The sequence below is a fragment of the Mesoplodon densirostris genome, chromosome 4 (genome assembly GCF_025265405.1).
Source record: "Mesoplodon densirostris isolate mMesDen1 chromosome 4, mMesDen1 primary haplotype, whole genome shotgun sequence".
In the NCBI taxonomy this organism is placed as follows: domain Eukaryota; kingdom Metazoa; phylum Chordata; class Mammalia; order Artiodactyla; family Ziphiidae; genus Mesoplodon; species Mesoplodon densirostris.
Window position 1 is genome coordinate 140,648,552 of NC_082664.1, and position 14,729 is coordinate 140,663,280.

A 14,729-nucleotide genomic window follows, 5' to 3' on the forward strand; every position below is an offset into this window, starting at 1 on the left:
AAAAAAACAAAAAAACAAAAAAAAAACTTCTAGAAAGAAGTATAGACCTCGGGCATGGTACTAAGCCTCAGTTTTCTTGACTTAAAATTCATGAGGTAGATTCTGTGATTTTTCATTTTCCTTCTGGTTGTAAAATTCTGAAGTTTTTAGTATTATCACTCTAAAATACAGCTGTTAGTTCAACATGCCTGTTTCTTCATAGCTGTTCTCACTATGAGATTCTGATTGTTCCTCCATAATCTGCAAATCCTTTGCCATTCTGACTCTGCTTTCAAGGGGCTGACATCATAAAGAAGCTTTTCACCTCCAAGTACTCACAGAGCAATATTTCATTGACCTAAGATAGCAAAAATGGCTTTCACGGTTTTCACTGCTCTGCAAAATGGTTCTACCATTTTATAGTCCTACCAGTAGTATGTAAAGGTTCCAGTGTCTCATACCTTTACCAACAGTAGGTATTGACAGACATTTTATTATTTATTAGTCTCATGGCTCTAAGATGATACTTTGTTGACTTAAATTGTAATTACTTGATCACTAGTGAGGTCAAGCATCATTTCATGTGCTTACTAGTCAGTTGGGTTGCCTTTTAAATTGCCTACTCACATCTGTTCTCCATTTTCCTCAAGGGTGATTATTTTTCTTATTGATTTGCAGGAGTTCTTTACATATTATGGGTAGATTGTGGCTTATCTTCTACTTTTCCTTATGGAGTCCTTTGTCAGACACAATTTTTGAATTCTGATGTACTTAAACCTATCAGTCCTGTTCTTTTATGATACCTGATTTAATGTCTTATTCAAGAAATTCTTCCCTACCCTGAGATCATGAAGTTATTCTTTCTTCTAAACTGATAATTCAAATTTAGAGATCATAATTATGCTTTTATCCAAAATTGGTATGATTATTTGTCCCAAGTTGACATGTGAGGTAATTTTCTCATATCTTCTTCCATGTGGATAGCCAGTTGTCCCAATGGAGAGAAAGTAAAATAAAATATAAAAATAATCCTACTGGTACTATTGAATAAAAGGAGAAATAAGTAAAGAAAATCCAACCTCTAACCAAAAGGAATATTGGGGGAGGGGGGGAGACCAGCCCATTTAAGACAAACTGGCATCTGTGAGGCCTTAATGGGAGGCATTATTCAACACCATTTTTAAAAATCCTTTCTTTACCCCCTTCTGCCATGTATACAATGTTCTTGTCCCTGTCTGAGTGGATTTTAATTACTGTATTTTTATTTCTAAAATTTCAACGGTTCTTTTTCACTTCTGCCTTTTATAATGTCCTATTCTTAATTTTTTTTCTTTTATCTCTTTGAACATGGTAAACATATTGTATTAGTCTCCTTGGCCTGCTAGCACAGACTAGGTGGCCTAAACAACAGAAATTTATTTTCTCATAGTTCTGGAGGACAGAAGCCCAAGATCAGGGTGCAAGCATGGTTGGTTCACTGGTGAGAGCTCACTTCTGGGCTTGCAGACAGCCACCTTCTCACTATGTAGTCACATGGCCTTTCCTCAGTGCATGGGGTAGAAAGAGAGATTGAGCTCTCTGCTGTCTCCTTCTGTAAGAACACTAATCCTATCAGATCAGGACCCCACCCTATTACTTCATTTAACCTTAGTAACTTCCGTAAAGACCCCATCTCCAAATATAGCCACCCTGGAGGTTAGGGCTTCAATATATAAATTTGAAGGGGGGGACAAATATTCAGCCCAGAACCCACATTTTAAAACATTTCAGATTGGTCTATACTCTAATTATAAAGTTATGAATCTCATTTATTCACCTACCAACCTCTTACAGCAGTTTATTTCCTTGGGTGCTTTGCAGTTTTTTCTGTGAGCTTCCATGGGAGTTGTTTTCCAATGTAGTCTAGCTCTGGAGGCACATATTTGTCAGGGAAATAAACAGGACAGTAATGTTTACAGTTGACCCATCCTCAGATTCAATCAACTGTGGATCATGTGGTACTATAGTACATATTTAGTGAAAAAATCTGCATGTAAGTAGACCCATGTAGTTCAAACCCATGTCATTTAAGCGTCAAGTATAGTTAGTTATAGAAAATAAAGGCTACCACAAACATCAAGAACTCATTCGATATAAATCAGACATTAAGTTTTAAAGTATAGGAGTTATAGTAGAAGCTTATTATAATATCATTAGTAGAGATAGTATTTTAATTTTCTACATGTCTACATTATTCTAATATTTGTGTTCAAAATTACTTCCAGGAATTCATGAAGAATAACAGTCTACATCAGAATAAGAATTGCTTGAACAATTTTGACCTTTCAGAATACAGACAGATTCTTAGTGATGTGGCTATACAAATATATCATCAGTTCATTATTGTAATGGAAAATAACATTCAACCAATAATAGGTAAGAAAAGAATCGATGACCAAGAAATATTTATAATGACATTGAGACCTTAAAACAATAAATCTGGTGCACGGCATATGTAATTGCAAAGAACATAATTTTAAAACAAGAAGATTTACTGATGTAAATATCCACTTTTTTATTCTTTGATTGCTAAAATGATTACATATATAAAAGTACACAGGTCATAGTTTTCTTTCTGTAAGGGGGAATCCATCCTGAAGGGAAAGACTTGGGAGAACTGCTGCTACTTATGTGGCTAATCCTGGTTCTTAGCCAAGTATTTTTTTTTTTTTTTGCTTTATAACAAATTTAATCAGTTATACATATACATATGTTCCCATATCCCCTCCCTTTTGCGTCTCCCTTCCACCCTCCCTATCCCACCCCTCCAGGCCGTCACAAAGCACCGAGCTGATCTCCCTGTGCTATGCGGCTGCTTCCCACTAGCTGTCTACCTTACGTTTGGTAGTGTACATATGTCCATGCCACTCTCTCACTTTGTCACAGCTTACCCTTCCCCCTCCCCATATCCTCAAGTCCATTCTCTAGTAGGTCTGTGTCTTTATTCCTGTCTTACCCCTAGGTTCTTCATGACATTTTTTTTCTTCTTAAATTCCATATATATGTGTTAGCATACGGTATTTGTCTTTCTCTTTCTGACTTACTTCACTCTGTATGACAGACTCTAGGTCCATCCACCTCATTACAAATAGCTCAATTTCATTTCTTTTTATGGCTGAGTAATATTCCATTGTATCTATGTGCCACATCTTCTTTACCCATTCATCCGATGATGGACACTTAGGTTGTTTCCATCTCCGGGCTATTGTAAATAGGGCTGCTATGAACATTTTGGTACATGACTCTTTTTGAATTATGGTTTTCTCAGGGTATATGCCCAGTAGTGGGATTGCTGGGTCATATGGTAGTTCTATTTGTAGTTTTTTAAGGAACCTCCATACCGTTCTCCATAGTGGCTGTACCAATTCACATTCCCACCAGCAGTGCACGAGTGTTCCCTTTTTTCCACACCCTCTCCAGCATTTACTGTTTCTAGATTTTTTGATGATGGCCATTCTGACTGGTGTGAGATGGTATCTCATTGTAGTTTTGATTTGCATTTCTCTAATGAGTAAAGATGTTGAGCATCCTTTCATGTGTTTGTTGGCTGTCTGTATATCTTCTGTGGAGAAATGTCTATTTAGGTCTTCTGCCCATTTTTGGATTGGGTTGTTTGTTTTTTTGTTACTGAGCTGCATGAGCTGCTTATAAATTTAGCCAAGTATTTTTGAAATTCTAAAGCCTCACTCAAATTCTTGTATACTTTCTTCAGTTTTCTGAAATTTAAATACTCGAGGCTGTAAGTAGTTCCAGACCGTGGGTTGTCACGCTAACCAGCTCTCTCTCCTGTGAAGTTGAAAGAAGAGGAGCTGTTGCCCTGCTGTAGATGACGGTCCATCCCCATCCACCCCTAACATCCTGGTGCTCCCCAGCCCTCCATTCTTCTGCTTCCTCTATCACAGCTATATCCACACTAACTCGTGTGGAAAACGTCCCACCTCCTGAAACAGACACATGAGAGCAGTGGAAATGTTCTCTGGGTGTCCCCACTGTGTGTGCAAGAAAATCTTCCCGTTTTTCTCCATAGTGCCGGGCATGCTGGAGTATGAGAGTCTGCAGGGCATTTCCAGCCTGAAGCCCACAGGCTTCCGGAAGCGGTCATCCAGCATAGATGACACGGATGCCTACACAATGACCTCCATCTTGCAGCAGCTGAGCTACTTTTACAGTACCATGTGCCAGAACGGCCTGGACCCCGAGATCGTGAGGCAGGCAGTGAAGCAGCTCTTCTTCTTGATTGGGGCGGTCACCCTGAACAGCCTCTTCCTGCGCAAGGACATGTGCTCTTGCAGAAAAGGCATGCAGATAAGGTAAGACCCATAAAGCACCACTAATCCCGGAGAGACTGGCCAGAAAGGATGCTCTTAAAGTCCAAGGCCACACACTCTGCCCTCCCTCCACAAGAGCTGCACTGCTGGAGGGTGTGCAAGATGACTCTTAGAACCTTGGAAATGTCAGCCATCTGATACCAGGCCCTCTTCCCATCACTCTACCCCACGATAACTTGACGGTCTGGCAGAATGTCTTCTACTAAGAACTAGTAATTGTGTATTTTAAATTCTGGCCCTCTGTGGTTATCATATACTCAACCAGAATTTATTGACCACCACTTCTGTGACTAGCACTGCTGGTGGGGGACACAGGAAACAGAGGAAAGGGTGATTTGATCCCTGCCATTGAGAAGCTAAATGATGATTCAAAACCACTAGAATTAAGTCACAAACAAGTGGTGAGGGAAGTGCTTCAGAGAGGAGAGATTATCGTGGACAGAAAAGTTAAAGAAGCCTGAAAACTGTGTGTAAGTGATTAAAAATGGGAGAACATTTCAGGCAGGGGAATGAGTGGGCAAAGGCACAGTGGTAGAACTGAGTGAGGACCATCCTCAGGCAGGAGTAAATAGCTCCGTCTAGATTAAGCGGAGGTTTGTGTTGGGAACAACAGGTCCGCAGTAGAGTGGTAAGTTGGACCCAGACTGGGAGGGTCTGGAATGCCAGGCCAAGCACTGGGAGTTCATCCTGTGGACATGGTCATCCAGTTTTGAGGTGTGTTGACTTCTCTTTGTCTCTAAACCAAGGAAACACAGACCATTAGCTATTGTTTGAATTAACACTGTCACATTATTAGAAAGCATATAATATGGGATAGATATTTAAGATTTTTATAATATGTGCAGGGATTTGACACCTGTAGGTGATAGGAGAACCTGGGATGGTGATGATGGCAGTGATACAATGAAAAGTGACCCAAAAAAGTTTATTAAGCCAAGAAATAAACAAGAGGCATCCATTACATCTTTTTAGCATTAGAGGTGGACATCCCTACAAATCACTGTGGCAAATTCTCATGATACCAGGTTGTCGTTTTCAGATATGAGGGAGTATTCAGGAGGACTGGGCTTTTTTCCCTCTTCATTGAGAGAGGAAAGACTTCTGTTTATTTCCCGAGCACTGAGCAGATGCCCTGTAGCCCTCTGAGGTAGGATTCAGGCCTATTTAAAGTAAAGCCATAAACCTCATGTGCCACCAGAGTCTTTGCTAAAAACTCTCATTCCACCAGTAGGTCCCCAAGTTGAGTGAACATCTGTCCCCATAGGTGCTCAGTATTTTCTCCTCTCACCAATTGAAAGTGCTATTAGAGAAGTACTGACTTTCCAGTGTGTTGGTCTGAGTAAGTAGTACATGCATTTAAGAGGCATTCATTCATTCAGATATTGACTCAGCTCCTGCCATAAACAAGGCGCACCAGGATTTACAGTGACTTTACTATGACAACACAAGCAACACAATAACAAAACATGAACACAAGTGGAAAATCAAAACCACAGAAAAGAAAAACATAAACAGTAGACAGAGTAGCTTGAAAACTGGCTCTGGGCTTTCTGACTGCCAGGAGAAAAAGCCAAACGTCATAGCTCTCTGGTCTCATCTGGCTTGGTGAGGCAGACCAGTTCCTGGGAAGATATAAAGATCCTAGTATGTAATTCTTTTTTGTGCGTAGTCATGAATTGTAAAAATATTATCTCATGTGGAACTTTATCTCACCATCTCCACAATAGCATTTTTGCTGCAAGTTCCACTGTGGCTGTTTTGCCCAGGGATCTTTGATAAGAACCTAGGTAGGGGTCCTGGAGACGGAGACAGTTCTGTTAGGAACCAGAATAATGTGGCCCAACTACAAACATTGCTTGCTGGCCTGAGGGAATTTGGGGGGAATACGAAAGGCACTGACTTGGGTCTTGAAGGACAAGTAGGATTTCAGCTGACCCAGAACCAGAGGAATGAACACAGACCTCAGTGAAGGAAAACTGAGGGCAGGGTATGAACAGCCCCCTTTGAAAGGAGCACCAGGAGTGATGGGAGGACCTAGAAAGATGGGTTAGAAGGACAAAGCAGAATGCCAGCATGAGAAATGCATGCTTTAGTCCCTCAGGAGTGGCAGCCACCACAGATTTTTTTTTTCTTTTTCAGAAGGCTTTAAACTATGAATTCAATTTCTTTAATAGTTGTAGGAATATTGAGGTTATATATTTTATCTTGGATGAGTTTTGGTAGTTTTTGGTTTTCAAGGAATTGGTCCACTTCATCAAAGTTGAGTTTATGTGTGTAGAGCTGTTCAGAATATTCCCTTGTTATTCTTTTAATTTCTGCAGAATTTGTAGTGATATCCCCTCTTCCACTCCTCTGTGGGTAATCTGTGACTCCTCTTTTCCTTGGTCAGTCTTGTTAGAGGTGTATTGGTTTCACTGATTTTTGTCTTTTTTTTAAATTTAATTGATTTCTGTTACTGTCTTTATGATTTCATTCCTTCTGCCTACTTTGCATTTATTTTTCTCTTCTTCTTTTAGGTTCCTAAAGTAGAAGCCTGGATTATTGGCTCTGAGGCCTTTCTTTTCTAACATAAGCATTTAATGCTATACATTTCTCTGTAAGCACTACTTTAACTCTATCACACAAATTTTGATATGTTATATTTTCATTTTTGTTCAGTTCAAAATATTTTCTAATTTCCCTCGAGTCTTACTCTTTGACCCTTGGATTATTTAGAAGTGTGTTAATTTCCAAGTGTTTAGAGAGTTTCTTGTTACCTTTCTATTATTGATTTTTAGTTTAATTTCATTGTGCTTGAAGAACATACTTTGTCAAACTCTTAGAAACAGAAGGTAAAATGGTGGTTTCCTGGGGCCGAGGAGAGAGAGAAAAAGGGAGTTGTTCATTCAATGGATGTACAATTTCAGTTTTACAAAGTGAAAATGTTCTGGGAATCTGTTATACAACATGGTGCATATAGTTAACACTACTATACTATACACTTACAGTAGTTCAGATGGTAATTTTATGTAATGCGTTTTCTACCACAATTTTTTAAAAAATCTCAAGGTACATGCAGGTTAACATGTACCATAGATTGTGGTACTAGAATTACCAACCATCCCACTTTGCCCGAGACTTTCCCAGGTTTATTTTTATTTTTTTATTTTTTATTTTATTTATTTATTTTTACAACTTTATTGGAGTATAATTGCTTCACAGTGGTATGTTTCTGCTTTATAACAAAGTGAATCAGTTATACATATACATCTGTTCCCATATCCCAGGTTTATTTTTAAAATACAAACATAAATATTTTGGGACTTCCCTGGCAGTCCAGTGGTTAAGTCTTCACACTCCCAGTGTAGGGGGTATGAGTTTGATCCCTGGTAGGAGAACTAAGATCCCACTTGCTGCATGGCGTGGCCTAAAAAACAAAAACAAAAACAAAAACAAAAACTTATAAATACTTTTACATTGAAAAAAACAAACTTTGTATGATTTCAGTTATTTTTAAATTTGTTAATATTTGCTTTTGTGACCCAGGTCTATTTTTGTGAATCTTCCCCATGCAGTGGGTTGAGAAGAATGTATATTCTGCTTTTGTTGGGTAGAATGTTCTATAAATGTAGATCACACCCAGTTTGTTGATGGTGTTTTTCATTTCTTCTAGATCCTTGCTGATTTTCTGTCTATTAGTTCTACTGATTATTGAGAGGAGTGTTGAAGTCTCCAACTATAATTATGGAGTTGTCTATTTCTTCTTTCAGTCTGTCAGGTTTTGCTTTATGTATTCTGAAGCTCTGTTTTTAGGTGTATACACACTAAGAATTGTTATGTCTTCTTGGTGAGTTAGCCCTCCTATCCTTATGTGGGATCTCTCTTTGTCCCTCCCTGGTAATTTTCTCTGCTTTGAAGTCTACTTTGTCTGAAAGTCTACTTTTTATTTGGATCAGTGTTTTCATAGTATATCTTTTTCCATCCTTTTACTTTTAACCTATCTGTATCATATCTGAAGTGAGTTTCTTGTAGGCAGCATATATTTGGGTCCATTTTTTTGTTTTATTTTTTCATCCAGTTTGACAATCTATGCTTCTTAATTGGGGTTTTTAGACCATTTAAATTTAATGTAATTATTGGTATACTCAGATTTAAGTCTACCATTTTGTTGTTTTCTGTTTGTTCCTTCTGGTTTTTGTTTCTCTGATTTCCAGTTTCTGTCTTCTTTTGGGTTCTTTGAACATTTTTGGTACCCCTTTTAAATTTATCTATTGTGGTTTTACTGTATCTCTTTGTATCTTTTGTAATGGCTGCTCTAGGAATTACAGTATACATACTTACCTTTTTCAGTCATTTTAGAATCAGTGTCTTATCACATTAAGTGGAATGTAGAAACCTTACCATTACATAGACCCCTTTCCCCTCTTTGCTTGTTGTCTTATATATTATATCTACATACATCAAAAACTCTGCCAATGTTATAATTTTTGTTTTAAACCATCCAACATATTTTAAAGGACTTAATAGAAGAATAGTCTATTGTATTTACCCAGGTACTTATCATTTCTGTTATTCCTTCATTTCTAATGTTTCAACTCTCATTTTCCCCCCAAATCTCATTTCGATTTCATTTTCCTTTTGCCTGAGGAAATTATTTTAGTAGTCCTTTTAGAGCAGGTTCACTGATGATAAATTCTCTTAGCTTTCTTTCCTCTGAAAATACCTTCATTTCACCTTCATTCCTAAAGTGTATTTTTATAGGCTACCAATGTCTGGGTTGACAGTCCTTTCTTTCATCAGTTTAAAAATGTTCCACTTTTTCTGGCTTCCATGGTTTCTGATGAGAAATGCACAGTCATTTGAATTATTATTTCCCTATAAATAATGCATAGTTTTTCTCTAACTGAGTTCCAAGGTTTTTTTTCTTTGTGTTTAGTTTACCACAGTTTGATTATGATGCATCTGGGTGTGGATTTCTTTGGGTTTAGCCTCTTTGAGCTTCTCTGAACTTCTTGACTCTAGGTTTGTGGATCTCACCAAATGTGGCATTTTCAGCCATTTCTTCAAATGTTTTGTCTGCATCACACTTTCTCCTTTCCTTCTGGAATTTCAATGACACAAATGTTAGACCTTTCATTATTTTGTTATCCCTAAAGTTCTGTTCTTTGTACTTTTCAGATTGAATAGTCTTTATTGATCCCTTGAAGTTCACTGACTCTTTGCTCTGCCATCTATATTCTGCTCTTGAGCCCATTCAGTGAGTTCTTTTGTTTCAGTTATTTTTCAGTTGTAAATTTCCATGTTTTTGAAACATCTTCTGTTTCTTTTCTGAAGCTCTCTATTTTTTCATGTATTTCAAGATAGTTTGTCCTTACTTTTTGGAGCATTTTTGTGATAGCTTCTTTAAAGTCTTTGTCATAGGATTCTAACATCTGTGTCATCTCAGAGTTGATACTATTAATTGCCTTGTTTAATGTGACTTAAGATTTTCCTGGTTTTCATATGCCAAGTAATTTTGAATTGTATTCTGGACACTTTTATTATTATATTATGAGACACTGAGTCTTTAAATCCTATGGAGAATGTTGATACTTTTATCAGGTAATCAGCTCACTTGGGTTCAGGCTCTGCAGGTTGTGGTTCCTCTGTCAGTTCTGTCTTCAAAGCCTTTGTAATGCTATTTGGTTTTGTGTCGTGTGTGACACACAGTGGCCAGTCTGAAACCTGGGTGGTGTGCAATCCTATAGTTTAGTCCTCAAAGTTTATGTGTGCTCTTGAGGGTCAGATCCATCCCTGGGCTCACGGGTATGTCCAAGAGTTCATAAATAACTTTAAGGGTCACTTTCCTAAGCTCCTCCTCTCCACAATACCCCTGGTACTTTCCAGATACCTGGGGATCCCCTCTTTGGTCCTCCAGACAGAAAACTGGGGCTTCACTTAACTCGCTGTGTGGTGCACTTCCAGCAAATGTCCCCACCTGGGGTCAAGTGGTGAGAGGAAGAGCAAGGAGAGTTCATGCCATCCTCTTTTTTTTTTTTTTTGCTGTACGTGGGCCTCTCACTGCTGTGGCCTCTCCCGTTGCGGAGCACAGGCTCCGGACACACAGGCTCCGCGGCCATGGCTCGCGGGCCCAGCCGCTCCGCGGCATGTGGGATCTTCCGGGATCGGGGCACGAACCCGTGTCCCCTGCATCGGCAGGCGGACTCTCAACCACTGCGCCACCAGGGAAGCCCCATGCCGTCCTCTTGAGCCACAACTCCTCCAACTGAAGAAAGTTCCCCTCTCTCAGAGTTTTAATTTCCTACTGGACCCTGTTGCCACAACCATAGGACTGTTTGGGGCTTGCACATGAGAAAATGAAGAAGAAGAAAGGAAAAGGAGAAAAAGGAAAAACAGAATTTCCACCCTCTCTCAGAGCATTAGGACACCCCTTTCCAGCACCTCGAGCCAGAACTAGAGGGCTCCTCCTGGAGCTCTTTGTTGGCACCCATGCCCACTACTGAGTTTCAGGCTGCTTTGAGTTCAGGCCAATGAATAGCAGAGGGAAAGATACTGGTAAACTCATTGTCAATTTGGAGATACTTGAAATTCTGGTCTTCTCTCCCAGTCCACCTGCTACTGTTTACTTTTCAGAGTCCTCAAATAGCTGTTCCAGGCATTCCATCCAGGTTTTATAGCTGCATTCAGTGGGAGAAACAAAATGGAGTGCTCGCTTCATCTTACCAAGAACCAGAACTCCAGCCCAGAGTTTTGAGTGGGAGGATTAACATGCTCAAAATTCAGTAGATTCCCATTAGGAATCTATTGTAATAAGAACTAGTGGGACAAAATTGACAGTGTAAAAAAAGGGGGGGGTAACCAGTGCAAGAGATGTTATCTCACACTCATTACATCCCTATAGAATACATTAATTCAGCATTATTGTCCCAATGTTATAACCCATGGGGAGTTGCTAATCTGGAAGGTCAGAGCTGGAACTGACCTTAGAGATCACCTAGTTCAACACTCAATTTTTTAAACAGCTTCATTGATATATAATTTACATGCCATAGAGTTCATTCATTTAAAGTGTATAGTTCAGTGGTTTTTGGTATATTTACAGAGTTATGCAGCCATCACCATAATGTAATTTTAGAACAGTTTCATCACTCCAGAAAGAAACCTTACACCCAATTGCAGCCACTCGTATCCCCTACCCAAGTCCCACTGGGGAGTCCCCTCCCCCTCAACCTAACCAACAACAAATATATTTTCTTTCTCTATAGATTTGTCTATTCTGGACATTTTTAAAATAAATGGAATCATAAATATGTTGTATTTTGTGACTGGCTGCTTTCCCTTAGCATAATGTTTTCATAGCTCCCCGCTGTGGTAGCATGTGGCAGTACCTCACTCCTTTTTATTGCTGAATAATATCCTATTGTATGGATAGACCACAATTTGTTTATCTATCCATCAACTGGTGGACATTTGGGTTGTTTTCTTTTTTTGGCTATAATGATTAATGGTGCTGTGAACATTTGTGTATGATTTTTTGTGTGGACATGTTTTCAGTTCTCTTTAGTAAGTACCTAGAAGTGGAGTTGCTAGGTCAGAAGGTAGTTTTATGTTTAACATTTTGAGGAACTGCCTAACTGCTTTCCTTAGCAGCTATACCATTTACATTCCCACTAGCAATGTATGAGTGTTCTCAACACTCTGATTTACCAAGAGAGGTTGAGTAACTCTCCAGGCTCACACAACGGATTGGTGGGATTAAAACCCATGGCTCTTAACTCATAAACCTATGATAATCAGCGACAGAAACAAGAATAAAAACCCCAGTGGACTAAAAGAAAGCCTCTACCAATTGAAAATTTTCTGCTAATTTGGGAAAAGAGATCAAACAATTTTTATACCAATGTAAGTCTTCTCTTCAAATACCACTATGATTTTTTCCTTTAATATATTTTCAATCTATTATTAAGGGTACTTGAATAGATTATAAATTATTGTAGTCACTGTTCTTTGCTCAGATTTTCTCCAAAGTTTATTGCTGTTATGGCCCCTCACCCTAGACCATCATGATCCTAAGAACCATGAATCGTGAGAGCTGATCATCTGGCCCAACTCTGTCTTGTTACAAATAAAGAAACTGCTGGGCTGTAGTCCTAAGGATCTCAGTGAGCTCTGGTACCATGCTGGGACACACTGGAGGATTCGGCACCCTCCCCTAAAGTGTTCTAAGCAGGTCACCCCTCTTCTCTGCTCCTCTGGCGTTTACTCCAGGTGCAACATCAGCTACTTAGAAGAATGGCTTAAAGATAAGAATTTGCAGAACAGCTTGGCCGGGGAAACCTTGGAAGCTCTCTCTCAGGCAGCCTGGTTGCTTCAGGTCAAGAAGACCACAGACAGCGATGCCAAGGAGATCTACGAACGCTGTACCTCCCTGTCTGCTGTGCAGGTGACCAGCCTTGCTGAGTGTCTCCCTGATCTTCACCCACAGATCATGTAATTGGCATTGCCTTTCCTGGCTTAGCCAGCTGTGGGGTGCATCTGCATCTCTCTGTGCTCTTTGGGGAGCATACGTATCTCCCGTGGGCTGCCCTCTTATCTAACAAGCATTTATTAAATACTAACTCTAGGCCTTAAAAACATAAAAGTGCATATGACACATTCCCTGCCCGCTATACTCACATATGTGTATGTGTGGGGAGAGGGGGTGGGAGCGGGGAAGGAGGCTGGAAATGGGGAATTCTCTTAAGGTCATCTAATTATACAATGTCCTTGCTGCCTTCTGTGCTCTTCTCAGCTTGTTTTCTCTTTTGGAAAAAAATAACACATGGTTCCTAGAGCCAGATTATAGTCTAAAAGAACCACTTGTGGTTCCCAACTGTTCCCAGACCACTGGAACCATTATTTCATGGACAGAGTTGTCCTTTTCTGTGGCCTCACACCATCTTATGTACTGTTTGCAGATCATAAAGATCCTTAACTCATACACACCTATAGATGACTTCGAGAAAAGAGTGACTCCATCCTTTGTTCGCAAAGTACAGGTGAGATCCTTAAGGATGTGCCTTTTAATTTTTAGTATAAGACAGTGTTGTTTAATTACCATTATAGAAATTCAGGATTAAAGTACATGTACCAAATATACAAAGGAAAGGCACCCAGGAAAAGCAGCAGGAATTCTCCCTGTCAAATTCCCTGTTTTCAGAACCCATTTTCGCCCGGGTAGGAAGGGAACAAAAACACCAAAACCGTGACTCACATTCTGTGTTCCTTCAGCATGTCTTGTTTCTCATCAGTCTTCGAGTATATGCAAGGGAGCAGAGGCTGAATGGAAAGAGAGAACCTGTGTACCCATTTTCTCTTATTTTAATCCCTGAAGTTTCTTGCCTAATGAACTAGGGCAGCACTTCTCAAAGTTTGGTTCAAGGGTCCTTGGTGGGCGGGGCGGATTCTTGAGATGATTTCAGGGAGTCTGCAAAGTCTTCCTTTTTCCAAATACATAGCTGTATGAGGCAGACTTTTCTTCATACACTTCAACCAAAATAACATATCCCTAGAGGTGAATGCAGAAGCAGATACAAGATTCCACCTGTCATATTAAGTCAGACATTTAAAAGAGTTACAAAATTATGAAACAATACCACTTCTCACTAGTTTTTTGATTTGTTTTCAAAAATGTAGTTGTTTTTCAATAAAAATATGTTAACATGTATTGGGCTTGTTATTTTAATGAATTAATAAATATTTAAAAGTATTGTTTTAATTACTAATATGATAGATATCAGTAGTTGTAACCACATGCACAAAAGCTGTTTGGCGTCCTTGGTAATTTAAGAGTATAAAGGGGTCCTGAAGCCAAAAAGGTTTGCAAACCACTGAACTAAAAAGAAATATTAATGCAATAACAATTAAATACTGAGCTCCACTCTTGTTTGGTCTTAGAATTATGCCATGAGAATAGGTAAGAATAGAAAGTAGATCGATTTACAGTCAGTCCATCCTGTGGGAAATTAACTTCTGAAGTGAAACAGAGCAAGTTAAGTATTCATGAGAGCTGATCTGGAAGACCTGGATAAACCATTTCACCTTGGAGTTGTGCTGTTGAAAAGCCCTTTTGTGTGTTATCTCACATGATTTTGCAAGGAGTTTTTCGTTGGAGATAGAGTTGTTGTGTTTTCCTTGCTCTTGACTTCCAGACAGCCATAAAGCAGAGTGCCCTGGTTTCCATACTCATTTTTCCTCTGGTTCTCATTTCAGGCTCTCCTCAATAGCCGAGAGGATTCATCACACCTGATGTTGGATACCAAATATCTCTTTCAAGTCACATTTCCTTTTAGCCCCTCTCCACATGCTCTGGAAATGATCCAGATCCCCAGCAGTTTCAAACTAGGCTTTCTCAATAGATTATAG

General features: G+C 39.3%; 1 protein-coding gene across 1 annotated transcript in view; it reads left to right on the forward strand.

Annotated features, from left to right (window-relative positions):
* MYO5C (myosin VC) overlaps window positions 1–14,729 on the forward strand; it is a 91,100-nt gene extending 76,371 nt beyond the window's left edge. The window contains exons 34-38 of the mRNA XM_060095298.1: window positions 2,244–2,394; window positions 4,046–4,328; window positions 12,594–12,768; window positions 13,283–13,363; window positions 14,577–14,729. Coding sequence (XP_059951281.1) covers window positions 2,244–2,394; window positions 4,046–4,328; window positions 12,594–12,768; window positions 13,283–13,363; window positions 14,577–14,729 — 843 coding nt within the window. The remainder of the gene's footprint in view (window positions 1–2,243; window positions 2,395–4,045; window positions 4,329–12,593; window positions 12,769–13,282; window positions 13,364–14,576) is intronic.